At 36.6% G+C, this 15,739-nt stretch overlaps 1 protein-coding gene and 1 long non-coding RNA gene across 3 annotated transcripts in view; both read left to right on the forward strand.

Annotated features, from left to right (window-relative positions):
- Window positions 1–15,739, forward strand: part of LOC306870868 — a 1,223,475-nt gene that overhangs the window by 505,948 nt on the left and 701,788 nt on the right. The window lies entirely within an intron of this gene.
- Window positions 11,872–14,439, forward strand: cd180 (CD180 molecule). Its single transcript, XM_079420239.1, has 3 exons — window positions 11,872–11,987; window positions 12,136–12,296; window positions 12,389–14,439. The coding sequence occupies exons 1-3, from the start codon at window positions 11,886–11,888 to the stop codon at window positions 14,118–14,120; spliced, it is 1,995 nt and encodes a 664-aa protein (XP_079276365.1). The 5' UTR covers window positions 11,872–11,885; the 3' UTR covers window positions 14,121–14,439.

A 15,739-nucleotide genomic window follows, 5' to 3' on the forward strand; every position in this document is an offset into this window, starting at 1 on the left:
TATATATATATATATATACATACATACATATATATATATATATACATATATATATACATATATATACACATATATATACATATATATATACATATATAACACACACACACACACACACACATCCAAGGAGTTAACAAATTTGACTAAGTAAGTTAACAGTTTATTTAATGCTATATTATGGGAAACAGTGATCATCTGATCAACAATTTGTCATGTCCCTTCCCTTTCTCCCTCAAACACACAGACACATACACAGGATGTCATAACTATATAGGCCTATAGTTTTAGGATTCATCAGTGTGAATTATAGTTTTATTATATTAATAAATTACACTTTCTAGAAGTTTTTAATGTCAACTCTCACTGTTTCCTACCTATTATTATATGGCTTCAGTGCTTTTATGGAATAGGAGCTGGTATACATAATCAAGAGCGTGCAAAGATGGGTAGTATTTTGATCGTATGTAGTGGGCCGGTCTGGGCCAAAATGCCAGGGCCGATTTTTTGTCCCAGTCCAGCCCTGGCTCTAACCTAAACGCACCTGAGCATGCTAATCAGAGTCTCCAAGATCATTAGAAAATCACAGGTAGGTGAGTTTGATCAGGGTTGGAGCTAAACTCTGCAGCAGATTGGACCTCCAGGGAAAGATTTGAGGAACCCTGCTATAGACCTACCTAAAAAAAAAAACTGAAAATCACTGTTTATTTTATTTGTATCTTTACTCAATTGTATTTATTTGTGCTGTTCCTTGTAGTTAGATTATTCTTATTTTTGACAGCATAGTTTTTCCCCTAAATATACTGAAACGTACAGAAACCGTGACTCTAAAACCGTGTTACAAACCGAACCATGAAAAAGTTGAACCGTTCCACCCCTATATAACATGTACATATACATAAATAAAAATATAAACATATGGCATTTGCAGTAGGCATCCGTGCCCGCTCATGTTTGCAGCTGAAGGAAAATTATCATAATCGATGGACAGCTATGCCCATGAAAAGACATCAGCAATCCAGCGCTGAGAAAATAAAAAGAAAAAAAGATGAAGCCTGTGTATCACTTTCAGTTACATTCATAATCCTGTGCAGCTTTTTTGGCTGTTGATCTTAACATGTTTTAATGTCTAATACTTCTCCACCACCAATGCATCTAATATTCTCTCTGAGATTACATGTTCCCTTACGAAAATTAGCCATGGTTTTACTACGAATAAAACCAAAAATCATGGTTCTTGTTGCCATGGTAACCACAAATTAACCATGTTTTTTTTTTTTACTTCAAATAATAGTTCACAAAGTATTAAGATAATATTTTTTTTGTGATTATAAAAACAGACCTAAGCAAACAGCAGATTTTAAAATGAAATGCTTTATATAAAACAATGAGGCAATAAAGATTAATAATCATATATGGTCAATAATCATATGGTTTCATTGAATAACACTGTTAAATACATAATGTAATACAAAATAAACAATTTATGTTCAAATATTCACTTAATCTTTAATTTTTGGTAACCTTTTTGTGATAGATGACACAGCCTCTATAATTTCTTAAACAAAAACATGTGGACATCACAACCATTACAAAAATTAACAATAGTTTTATTGCAGTAAAACTGCTTAAATTTTCTTTTGCGTGATTTCTGAATGCTTCAGACTATGAAATCAATCAAACAACTGTATTAATAAAATCAGTCATAGGTAACTGTCTAGAGCTACAATTGTAATTTGTAAATAATACAATTTAATAATTTATTCCTTTATATTTTATGAAAGTTCTATTTTGACCCCTATAGTAGTTTTTTTTTAACTTCCATAATATTTGAGGGAGGGAGCACAACAATACAATTCTGCTTAGGGCACCCATTTGGCCAGCAGCGGCGCTGGTGCAGGTATTCCAAGACCGGCTGACAGTTCAGGACAGACAGGGAATTCATGAACAGCCTCTACGGCCATAACAGGACAGGCATACATTTCAGATGATGACGGAAGACTGGGGATAACAGATAACTGGGGATAACAGAGTCCTGCCTCAGTTCACCCTCAGCGGGGGTGGCCTCAGTGGACAGAATCCTCCATGGTGGATTTCGTTGCCGGCTTACACACCTGGTCAGATGTCATGTAAGGCTCTGGCTCCTGGGCGATCCTCAGCTCTGTCGCTCCTACTGACAATGGTTCATCGGACGTGGCAGACACTGGCTGGCATCTGCGGTGAGCTCTGGCAGATTCTCCATGCAGCGGGGTGATGCTTGGCTGGGCTCTGGGTCTGGAGTGGGGCTGGTGTTATCATCAGCTGGTCCGACGGTCATAGATCAACCGCATGAAACCAGCCCCCACTACTCTGCAAAGCTCCCTAGAGGGAAAACTGGAAAACTACACATGTGTAGCGGTGTTCAGTCCGACATGCAGGAACATGCATAAGCAGCAGTCATCCAGGAAGGTGGTCAGATGGGTGAGACCCAGGAATTCTTCCAAATGCTCCCTGAGGGAGCGGTTCCCCAGCTCCAGGCAGAGCAGATTGATGGTAGCAAAGTGATCCATAGAGAGAAAACAAAAAAACTGACAAAACGGGAAAATAAACGGGGGTAAAACACGACAGATACGTCAGGTCTTTTGTCTCATGACTGTGCCGAAGGAACAGACACGGAGATGAAGAGTCAGACTTCATTAACAAGAAGGCTTTAATAATCCACAAAGGTATAACAGGGTGATGGGTTGACACCCCTGAACCAGTCTGGTTATTCTCCCCGACCTCTGGCATCAAAAAGAACTGTGGCTCACTGGATTTTTTTTTTTTTTTTTTGGATCTGTAGATCCTAGAGATGGTTGTGTGTGAAAATCCCAGTAGATCAGTTTCTGAAATGCTCAGACCAACCCCTCTGGCAACAACAACCATGCCAACCAAATCACCTTTTTTCACCATTCTGATGCTCTGCTTTTTCTCCCCTACCTAAATGCATTTAGTTGTTATTTGGTTAGATATTTGCGTCATTGAGCAGTTGAAGAGACATACCTAATAAAGTGGCTGGTAATTTATATACATATGGAATGAATATATAAATTGTACTATATGTTAGCTTGCTTATTTTGCTCAAGTGCATGATCTGTGTATGTCCACATACACTGTATAGACAAAGGGGTAACACTTTACTATAATGGTACATGAATAATCATCTAATAACTGAGTTAATACTTACTTTAACATGAACTCCTATGATTAGATATGAGCCAATCATGAACCAATAAATAGCTATCCTTAACTAAGACTGGAGTGATAAGTATTCATGCATGAACGTTGCTTTAACTACATGTTAGTGCATGTAACCCCTAATTAACATTTAGGGGTTAACTAAATCAAACCATTTATAAAAGAAGGATTAATAAATATTTAGACTTTCAAACAAATGTAAACATTTTAATATAGTTTATTGACTTTTTTATTTTGAAAGTACATTCTTGATCTGATCGGCTGGCTTTATGTAACTTTTGGGAGTGAGCGGACACAGGGTTCTTCATCAGTCCACCTGGTAACAAAGTTGTGTTTGCAATGTATAGAGCTGATATAGCATGGATGACATAATCACGGGATTTGCCAAAGTTTATCAGGCTAGTTGCATCAAATATCTGTAAGACATTCAGGGTTTTGTTTGAGGCAATTATTAAGTAGATATCAACAAACAGAACTGTTTGTTATAGACTTTTTACTTTTTTTGATAATGCATATTTTACCTGCATTTTATGTACAGCCGTTCACAATGTTTCCACATAGTTTATTGGTATCATCTATTTCAGATAAACCTGACCCTAAATGAGATATAAAACAAAACAATTATATTTATTTATTTTAATTTTTTTGCATTTCAGTCTGTAAAATTAATTTACAACATTCAGTTATTATAGGTTGAGGGATAGGTTTAGTGTTAGTTGCTTGTTAAAGAGCCAATTCTGAATAGAATCATGTGCTTACACTTTATTTTACAGTATATTTTACAACAATAAGGTGTCATTGTTACACTATATTTTAGCAATGAGTAATATTAATTAACAACATGTACTTACTATAGGGTTAGGATTAGGGTTTGATTTAGGATTAGTCGCATGCAAACATTTATTGATTTATTGATCACATATAATTATTTATTAATTTATTGTTATGATTTTAGTACATGCAGTAACAAGGACAGTGTAAAATAAAGTGTTAGCAAACATTTTTATCTGGGGAGACAAAATAAGCAGTCTGATATTCAGTCTTTATTGTATTTTATCAGTAATTACTCTTAAGAGTGTCACGGTGCTGTGAGGAGCAAGTGGTAACACAGGGCTTGGCAGGAACACACACGTAGCACATAATACGGACGAAGGACAAAGGAATCAAGGAATAGACAACAATTTAAATACTGAACTAAACTAAGGTAATTAACGGGACACACCTGAACCAAATGACTAAACAAACGAGAGGGAGAAACTGGGTCACGGGGAGCACATGGGGGAAAACACGACAAAACAGGAACATATTCCTGACAAAGAGATTCAGAGTCAGATAATGTAATTCTATTTCTTTTTTGGACTAATAGGCCCTTTCGCACCGCAGGAACCTTTTCATAATAGGCTACCTGAACTAATTGTGGAACTACCCACATTTTGGCGTGTTCGCACCGCGGGAACTAGGAACTGTTTTAGTTCCGGGAATTGCGTTTGGAGGAACTAAATTAGCTCCTACTTCAGAGTAGGGTCTAAAACAGTTCAATAGGAACTATTGTGACATAAGTGTACGCTGATTGGCTAAACGCGTACGAAAATGCCCTCACCCGCCATGATTTAAAACGCTGTGTAAAAATTCCATGTTCATTATTGTGAAACCCGCGAGACATAATAAAAACACAGCTCCGATCACAGCGTCCTCCATCCTCCTGTTTTTAACGTGTTTTCTTTCTTTTTTTCCCCCCTTTTTGTTATTGCAGGAAACGGTAACATACAGATAATAACACCAAAATATAAACGAACAAGACAAAAGACAAAGTAAATAAATAAAAGCATAGCTCATATTCAATTTTAACAAATAAGGATATTACAAAATACCAGGGGGATTGAAGAGTGTATAGCATTTTAAACATTTCACAGGCTTTTTGTTTTTAACAGTCTTTTTCAAAGTCAAAGTCAGAACAAAACAAATGTAACATAGGAGATGAATTAAGATTTTTTTGTTTATGTATGTGAAATTTTGCTAATAAAATAAAAAGGTTAACAATAAATTCTAGATCCTTATTGCTTTTATTTTCATAATACAACATCCTTTAAAGTAAAGGAATAATTAAAATTCATTAAATTAAATATAAAATCTGCCAAATCAATCCAAAACTTGTTTACGACATTACAGTCAAAAAATAAGTGAGTCAGTATTTGTTCTTTGTTTTCGTCGTTGAACGCCGTGCACAAATGACGTCGCTGTCGACCGGCTTACGTCACTTCTTAGTACCCACACTGTAAGAAATGATCGTGATTTTAACAGTAAAAAACTGTGAAAATGCTACAGTAAAAACCTGTTACATGGTTAACGGAAAGTTCCTGTAAAATTTACAGGGAAAAACCGTAAACTGACGTTCCCAGAATTCCCTGCGTTCCATTTCAAATTCTGTTTGAATTTGACGTTTTTTCTTTGAAATAACTATGTTTCTTCTTAGTTTTTTCTTATCGGCTATGTTTATTAGGGTTGTATGTTACATCTAATGTTGTTAAATTAATGTTTATAGCATATTTCAGTTTAATGAGTCTCACCATGATGGTGTTTAGTGCTTGTGTGAATGACACTGTGCACCTTCTATGTATTCTATTGTTTAAAAGTTGCTTGTAATGGGCTTTGACTCATTATGTGACTTTCTCATCATCACCTGCGTTTAGTGGGTATCAGTGTATTTCAAAAGAACAAAACAGATTTCAGTACTTTAATAGGTTGGTATATTAAGATTATATCAGTTAAAGAAATTACGGTATTTAACTGTAAATTTAAATTAAAACCGTAAAACCTAAAACGTTGCTACCGTATTTTTTTACGGTAGAATTCTGGCAACCACAGCTGCCGGTTTTTTACCGTAAATTTTACACATTTTTTTTTTACAGTGCACTGTCGGTGCGAATGCAACCCTTTAAATGGTACTGGGAAATTCTTCGCGCAAAATCGTCCCAGTACTTAGTAGCTACTGTACTTTTAGTTCTGGAACTAAAGCGGTGCAAAAGGGGCTATTGATTCCAAACTACCAAAAAAATATTTATTCCAGAACTACCATTTTCTAATTTCCGCTTCTTAAATATCCAACATCTGGCTGAAGTGAATAACTTGTAGGCCTATAACACAAATGAAACACACATTTCCTCCAGAAGCCTTGGCCTGCTTAAAGATAGAGAATCCCATAACACATCACATTTGTTTGTATTTCTTAAGCAGCCTTCAAGATTGTGATTTCCGAAGCAAACTTATTCAAGATTTGTCTTACTGAAATCACAAACAGTATAATAGGCCTGGAGAGCAGCATATGATAGTGCATGATTATAATTTCTGTTCTTCATTGGTCAGTGCTATTTTATGCAATCACCTTGATATATTTGTGTAAGTGCATGTTTGAAGAACAGGGGAATGGGGGGGGGGGGTAAAGTGTTACATAAAACACAATATGAACAGTTCATAAAAGGCAAAAAGGAGGAATGGCCTCCTCTTTCTTTCTGCATTCATTTCTGACAAGGGGGCTGTCAGAATGATTTCAATTTAGTCGGGTGAGATTAAGGGTTACTCATTGAAGTCTAATTTAGCAATTTGGGTCAGAGGAGGCCTGCTGTCTGCTCTTTGTGCGCCGCTCCTCTCGTACGAGACATCTGATTTGTGCAGCTATGACAGTAGCCACAATTGTCCTCAATACCCAGTGCAGTTTTCTGCCCCATTTCAATGAAGCTCACTTTACGAGGCAGCGAGAGCAGGGAGCATTAAACTCTCTAAGAGGATTATGGTCTGGGAGGAAGGATTTTTTTTCTGCATAGTAATATCTGCGAGTGGGCACAAGTGCATCTGCAGTATCACGACTGAGAACAGCTGATGTGGGTGGTGGGCTGAATAGGCCCTCCGGTAATTTTGTTTCTGTGTCACGATGTGGGGGTGTGATTTCAGTGTGCTATTATGCTTCAGCATGCGGCCATGGCAGATTTTCTCTATTTCTAATCCTTTATTACAGGCAGCATAAACCAAGAATTAAAAAGGGGTAGTGACAAGTGTATTAAATGTGCAATAATGACTTTGACCAAATTGTGGCTTCATCCACCAAAATAATACACATAGTAATGCTTCAGTGTTTGAATAGAAAAATGGAAAAGGTCTTGTTTCACAGATTTTTTTTATAATGAATAGAAAGAATAAAAAGTAGATAGAATGGAAATAGAATAGACTCTATCAAGTTATATATATATATATATATATATATAGACAGGGTGTTACAGTTTTTTGTTTGTTTGTGTTTTAATAAATAAAAAGAAAGTATAGAATAGAGTAGAAGAATACAAATAGAATGGAGTGTGTTAGTGTTAAAGGGTCTTTTTTTTTAAATAAAGAAAAATAAAACAAGTACAGCTCTGGAAAAAATTAAGCGACCACTCAAACTTTTTCTTAAACCAGCATCTCTACATGGGAGCCATTCCACTCCACTGAATTCCAACACAGGCACACCTCATTCTGCTTAATGAAGTACAGATTAGGTAAATCACCTCAACCAAAGCATATTTAATGAGAAAAAGGATACAAACCATCACTATACTCTTGCAATAGGACCATCTGGATGGCATAACAGTGCTAGTAGTACCTCAAAAGTAATTAGAATTTAATTAATAAAAATGCATGAAATAATAACTATAGACCATGCCAAAAGAGTTGAAAAGAAATGTTTTCAGAGAGGAAAAGAAGGGTTCAATTCTGGATTTACACTCTTAAAAATAAATGTGCTTCAAAATGTTATTCACAGCAATGCCCTAGAAGAACCATTTCGTTCTTACCATTTTATAATCTGGAGAACCTTCTTTCGCCACAAAGAACCTTTTGTGAAACAGAAAGGTTCTTCAGATATTAAAGGTTCTTTATGGAACTATTTAGACAAAAATGTTCTTCTATGGCAGGGTTATCAAACTTGATCCTGGAGGGCCGGAGTCCTGCAGAGTTTAGCTCCAATTTGCCTCAACACACCTGCCTGGAAGTTTGAAGTATACCTAGTAAGACCTTGATTAGCTGCTTCAGGTGTGTTTGATTAGGGTTGGAACTAAACTCTGCAGGGACACCGGCCCTCCAGGACCGAACTTGGTGACCCCTGTTCTATGGCATCGTGAAGCACCTTTATTTTTTAAGAGTGTACTGGCAGAGGGATACAGTGAGTGTCAGGTTGGTTCCATCCTTAAAATGCAAAAGATCCTAAAGATTGGGCTGTAGACTCTGATGATTCCTATTTTCATCTAATGGTTAGGAGGAGACCTGAAGAGGCCTACAAGCCATAGTGTCTCGCACACACTGTAAAATTTGATGGAGGATCTGTGATGATCTGGAGGTGCTTCAGCAAGGGCTGGAATCAGGCACATTCGTCTTTGTGAAGGGTGCAAGAATCAAGCCAAGTACAATGTTGTCCTGGAATAAAACTTGCTTCCTTCTGATCTGACAATGTTCCCGAACTCTGAGGGCTGTTTCTTTTTTATTTCCTAGCAGGACAATGCTCCATGCCACACAGCCAGCTCAATCCATTTGTGTATAGTGGACCCTGTCATGGCCAGCCCAATCTCCAGACCTGAACCCCATTGAAAATCTCTGGAATGTGAGGGGAAGATGGATGATCACAAGTCATCAAACAAAGCCGAACTGCTTGAATTTTTGTGACAGGAGTGGCATAAAGTCACCCAACAATCAGGGTTATTCCACCAAATATTGATTTCTGAAGCCTTCCTAAGTTAAAACATTAGTATTGTGTTGTTTAATGAACTAATATGAACTTGTTTTCTTGAGGTCTGAAAATGCTACATCACATTTGCTATTTTGACCAGCTGTCATTTTCTGCAAACAAATACTCTAAATGACAATGTTTATTTGGAATTTTGGTGGTAAGTGTTGTCAGTATTAATAGAATAAAAGAAAAAAATAAATTTTACACATACTTATAAATAGTAAAACCAGAGAAAGTGATAAAAGTGACCCCCCTCCCTCCCAGAGCTATACGTAGATAAATTAGAAATAGAATAGAGAGTGATTACTATTTGCATGACTGTTCTGAACCGTGTATAATAATAATCATAATAATCATCATCAATTCTACACATTTACTGTAAACCATAAAACATTGTCTTCCTTCTCTGTATGTATATATGAATGAATGATGCATTTATATAGCGCTTTATTGTGTATTGCTGTACACCCAAAGCGCTTTACAATCATGTGGGGGGGTCTCTCCTCAACCACCACCAGTGTTCAGCATCCACTTGGATGATGCGACGGCAGCCACAGCACAACGGCACCAGTGCGCTCACCACACACCAGCTACAGGTGGAGAGGAGAGAGAGTCATTGAGCCAATCAAGTGTATGGGGATTATTAGGAGGCCATGATAGACAAGGGCCAGTAGAGGAATTTTGACCCTCATGAAGGTTACACCCCTACTCTTTACGAGAAGTGCCATGGGATTTTTAATGACCACAGAGAGTCAGGACCTCGGTTTAACGTCTCATCCTTAATATATGTTTTTATTAGACAATTAGATTCTGTCAAAATACCACAGTTAATTCACTAAATACTACTGAAGGATCTTGAAACTGTGTAAATTGCTTTTTGTAAGACAGTTGTAGCAAAAAAATAACTATGGAATTTCCATAAGTTTTGATATTATCGTTGTTGCTGTATTTTTTGAGACTCATGTGGTTTTACTGACACATTCCTGGTAGAATCCACTATTTTGCCCAATACATGAAATCAGCTCATGTGATAATTAAAATAGGCTTTGGGAAAATTTGCAAAATCACCACTTTTGCTAATCTTATGAGTCAAGCGTCATAATGCAGATGATCATAAGTACATAATTTCCACAGTTCCCTTTTTTCAGCTTCCTTGAAATTCATATTAAGACTGTGACATCTGAAACATTCAACCTTTACTTTTACAATGACTGTCCACAATACTTTAACTGTATTGCTGCTAGAATACTGTATCTTTGAAGCTCGTTTTGATTAACTAGTAATGAAAGCATAGCAGTTATCCAGGTAGGTGTTTTGTAAACTAGTAATAAAGATTAGAAATAATACGGGGATTGTACAGAAATATTAGCAATTATATAAATTAGATATGTGAAGATAATCCATAAAGACATTAATTGTGCCAAATACATAATTATATAATGCACATATCAATTGGTGGTCCACACTAGACATACAGGAAGTCATTAAATCCTATCTGGAGTAACGTCTTGTGTATTAACATTTGGATTTGAAAACAGAGTAATCCTCTGGCTCCACTGAGACACAATTTTCTATAATCTGAAAAAGATTTATTTCTATTTATACGTACATTATAATGAGTGGGGCCTTTATCTCTCAATTGGATGTAAGGATTGCATAACTCCCAACCAACATCACAAGTTTTCACCCTATTACAGAGGAGAGCAAAGACAGCAAAATATCACCCCCTACAGGAAAGCTGTTTCTATTGCAAGGCCTCATGAAGGACATTGGATTGGTGTGTATTCAGTTCCAGTATAATTCCACAAGTCAGTACCCAATTCCAACACACATTTAGAATGGTGATTAATCAGACTGGAACTACCTGAACACCTTTCAAACAATCAGAATAGAGTATTCAAGCAGACCATGGTTTAAAGCAAATATAAAGAAAGCACACCCAAAATATTAGATTTTCTCTTTGAGGGTATAATGCAGCTAAAGGCCAAAGTAAATATGTCCTGGCCCCCAGAAAATCATTTCCCCCTCGAACACTAATAGTAATACTGCATTACAGCAAATAGTTTAACAAATAGTCAACAAATAGTTTGGCATACGTGAAGATAATTTGGGTGAAACTGATGTACGAAATGGACACACATTAGATCAAATTCAAATTCAAATTCAAATTTTATTTGTCACATACATATACATACATAGTATGACATGTAGTGAAATGTATTGTACGACTGTCCAGCAAATTGTCCAACAAAATTAAGAAAAACCTCAAGTTTACAAAAATACAAATAGAAAAAGTACAGTAAACATATATACAGAAATAAACTAGCAATAAAATAAAATAACAAATAGATATGAGAATAAAAATAGATATGAAGAATAAAAATAGAATATGATTCTATATAGATTCTATAAAAAGTAAAGTGTATGTCAGTGATAAAGTGTCCGTGTGCTGTGCAGTGCAGTAAAGTGTATAAGTGAGTAAAAGGAATACTAAAGACAAAGACAAATGTTATGTAAGTCCCACTCATTTATCCAGTAACAATCGTAGATAAAATGTATTTAATTCAACTCAAAGTGTTACAGGTACTTTTTTCACACAAACTGTTACTCAATATTCAATTACGATGTTTTCTTTTAGCACACTACCCTTCAGGATTAAAACAAAACACAAAACTGTTTTTTGGAAAGTTCTGATCTACTTCACCAAACTGAAAGAGGTACAATTTTCCCAAAGTTGAAAATGGCATGTTTGCTTTCTGTCTTTATTCACAGTGATATCATGTGGGCCTCTAAACAAACAGAAAACCATTGTTGACATAAAGGGAAGTTACAGTTGGACACTTCTTGTTTTACATGAAGTTCCTCTATTTTACCTATATATTTGAAGAGGAGACACTGTTCTCTTTTTCTTCTGTACACTATGGAGAAGCATTTTGTTTTCTACACATTATGTTACACTACTCTGTTTCACCTTTTACCGCATAACGAAGCAACACCATGGGCTAGGAGACAGTGTCAACAGGTACATTTATGGTAGCTTATTTTGCATGATTTTCAACATTACAGACAAAAGTGAGCCACAAATTAATATACTGTTTATATTATGTTTCAGTGTTCGATGTAACACTAATGATTGGTTTCAGAGTTTATTTTTTAATCTTTTTTTTCAGGTTGTAAATGGCTATGATTGTAGTGATATGGACCTACAAGTCATTCCAAATGAGGTACCAAATTCTGTCCAAATTTTGAAATTTAGCTTCAACTATCTTCCTGCCCTTTACAACTTTACTTTTCAGAGGCTAACGAGCTTGAATTATTTAGACCTGACAAGGTGAGCAAAACAAGTTTTTCAAGATGAACAGAGTAAAATTGTGCATCAGAGAATCTAATGCTTCTTCTCACGTCTAACCCTATAACTCACAGATGTGGCATCACTTTCATGTATGAAGACATATTTAAATATCAGCCTGACTTGGTGGACCTTATCCTAATCGGAAACCCACTTGTGTTCATCGCAGAAAGAGCTTTTTCTGGACCTCTAGCACTCAAATATCTAAGCCTTGCTCAGTCAAAGATACAAAGCCTATCAGACATCCCATCAAATAATCTTGCATATTTGGAGGTTTTGGACATTGGGGGAAGTGAAATTCACTCATTAGATGGACTAAGCAGTTTCCACTGTCAAAACCTACACAGCCTGCAGTTGGACATGAACTCCATTGATCGGATAAGAGAGGATGATTTAGCACCACTCCGCAATGTGCACGGGATGAGCATCAGCTTCAAAGGAAACAATTTTATCAATATAGAACCAGGTGCGTTTAAGTCACTGAACTTGAGTAGTCTGGATTTCAGTGGCTGCCTTAGTAAGATGAACTTCTCCTCCCTACTGAAAGGGCTTGAAGGCCTTAAAACCAACAGACTGAACCTGGGATTGTATGAAACCGATCCAAATGTGTACATACCATCAGCTGCACTACAATCTTTGTGCAAGATCTTCGTTACTGACTTGGATTTCCAGCTTCAGCATTTCTCAGACCTGAATAATTTCCCATTTGATTGCCTTAAATGGATTAAAAAGCTTGACCTTACTAGAGCCCACTTGGATTCATTGCAATTTAACATGACTGGCCCATCTACATTGTCCCATCTGGTGCTAGATGAGAACCGCTTTAAAGATGTCTGCAACATCAACACCAGAAACATTCCCTTGCTTACGCACTTGTCCGTGAGTGGGAATTCAAAGCAACTTAATTTTAGCAGCAAATGCTTGGAGAGTCTCGGAAACCTAGAAGAGCTAGATCTCAGTCTTAGTTTAGTGAATCCCAGGGGACCTTGTTGTAATGACCAGCTGTTTGGTCTGAGTGAATTGAAGCTCCTCAATCTCAGCTATGGCTCACAAATGTTCTGGAGTTCACAGCCTTTCAGTGCAACTCCACAGTTGGAGCACTTGGACTTCAGCCATTCATACTATACTTTGAATGACAGCTCACCTTTTAGCGATCTACAGAATCTCAAAACTCTAAATCTTTCCTGGTCAAATACCAGTCTGACAAACGTGCACATTCTCAAAGGGTTGAAGAGTTTGCATCTCCTCAATTTAAAGGGGAACACTATTGAAGGAGGGGTTCTTACCCAGACGGAGCTTTTTAAATACGTCCCCCTTTTGGAAACCCTCATTCTAGCTTCATGCAAAATAACTGCTTTTGAAGAGAACTTGTTTAAAGGTCTCATGCATCTCAGGCAAGTAGACCTGAGTGAAAACATGTTGGTCAAACTGAGCACCTCTGGATTTTGCTCCCTGCATTTTATCCAACTTAACTATGCCAGTAATGCCATTGTGGCAGTGGATGTTGGAAGCGTTATGGATCTGGGAAATAACAGTACTGTTGATCTGAGCTACAATCCCCTGGTATGCAACTGTAGCAACTTTGAGTTCATCAACTGGGTTATAAAAAACAAAATCAAAGTAAAACACCTAATGGAGACCACTTGTAATGGCACAGGAACAAGGATTATCGATGTTGAACTTCAGTGTGAATTTCCTGTCGGTGTACTTGTATTTGTTATAATTCTAGTTGCAATCTTAATTGCAATGGCCATTTTCTGCCTTGTCAGGAGAATTAGAAATTATTCAAGATATTCACAACTGTAAATTAAGAGTTTGTTTGGTCTCCCTCCAAATACAGATTACATAAACATCTACTTTAAGTTGGAGATCAACATTATATGCTGAAAAACTGACAAAAAAAAAACTGACTAAAATCTTTGTCTTCATTTTCAAATAACATACAGTTGTGGTCAGAATTATTGAAACCCTTGGTAAATATGATCAAAGAAGACTGTGAAAATTAACCTGCTTTGTTAATCCTTTTGATCTTTTATTAAAAAAAATTCACAAAAAGCTAACCTTTCATTGGATAATAAGAATTTAAAATGGGGGGAAATATCATTATGAAATAAATGTTTTTCTCAAACACACGTTGGACACAATTATTGCACCCCTAGAAATTCTTAAGAGTAAAATATCTCTGAAGTATACTCCCATTCATATTCACAATTTTGAGCACTCTAGGGTGATTATGAACATGAAATTATCCAGCCATGGCTTCCTGTTTCACAGAAATATAAATAGGAGGGAAAACAAAGCCCAAATTCCCTTAATCATCCATCACAATGAGAAAAAACAAAGAATATATTTCTGATGTGCAGCAAAAGATAATTGAGCTTCACAAATTAGTGAAGTGGCTTTAAGAAAAGAGCTAGAGCAGTGAAAATCCCCATTTCCACCATCAAGGCAATAATTAAGAATTTCCAATCAACAGAAAATGTAATGAAACTGCCTGGAAGAGGACGTGTGTCTATATCGTCCTAATGCACGGTGAGAAGGAGCGTTTGAGTGGCTAAAGACTCTTCAAGGATCACAGCTGGAGAATTGCAGAAAATAGTTGAGTCTCGGGGTCAGAAAACCTTAAAAAAAATTGTCAAACAGCCCCTACATCACCACATGTTGTTTGGGAGGATTTCAAGAAAAATTCTCCTCACTCATCCAAAAACAATCTCCAGCATATTCAGTTATCAGACAGGACTGGCACTTCAAATGGGACTGGCTTCTATGGTCAGATGAAACTAAAAAATGAGCTTTTTAGCAGCAAACACTCAAGATGGGTTTGGTGAACACAGGGATAAAAAGTACCCCATGTGTACAATGAAATATACTGCTGTATTTGTGATGTTGTGGGCCTATATTTCTGCTGGAGGTCCTGGACATCTTGTTCAGACACATGGCATCATGGATTCTATCAAATACCAACAGATAAAAAATCAATAAGTGACTGATTCTATTAGAAATCTTATAATGGGCCATGTTTGGATCTTCCAACCGTACAATAATCCAAACACAAACCTCAAAAACAACATAAAAATGGGTCACTGAGCACAAAACCAAGCTTCTGCTGGCCATTCCAGTCCTCTGACCTGAACCCTGTAGAAAATGAGTGAGGTGAACTGAAGAGAAGAAGCACCGTCATGGAGCTGTGAATCTAAAGGATCTGGAGTGATTCTGGATGAAGGAATGGTCTCTGATCTCTTGCCAGGTGTTCTCTAACCTCATCAGGCATTATAGGAGAAGATTTAGAGCTGTTAAACTGACAAATGGAGGTTTCAAAAAGTATTGAATAAAAAGGTGTCGTTAATTGTGACCAATGTGTATCAGAGAAAAACATTTATTTCATAATGATATTTCCCCCCATTTTAAATTCTTATTATCCAATG

Source organism: Barbus barbus, assembly GCF_936440315.1.
Source record: "Barbus barbus genome assembly, chromosome: 6".
In the NCBI taxonomy this organism is placed as follows: Eukaryota; Metazoa; Chordata; class Actinopteri; order Cypriniformes; family Cyprinidae; genus Barbus; species Barbus barbus.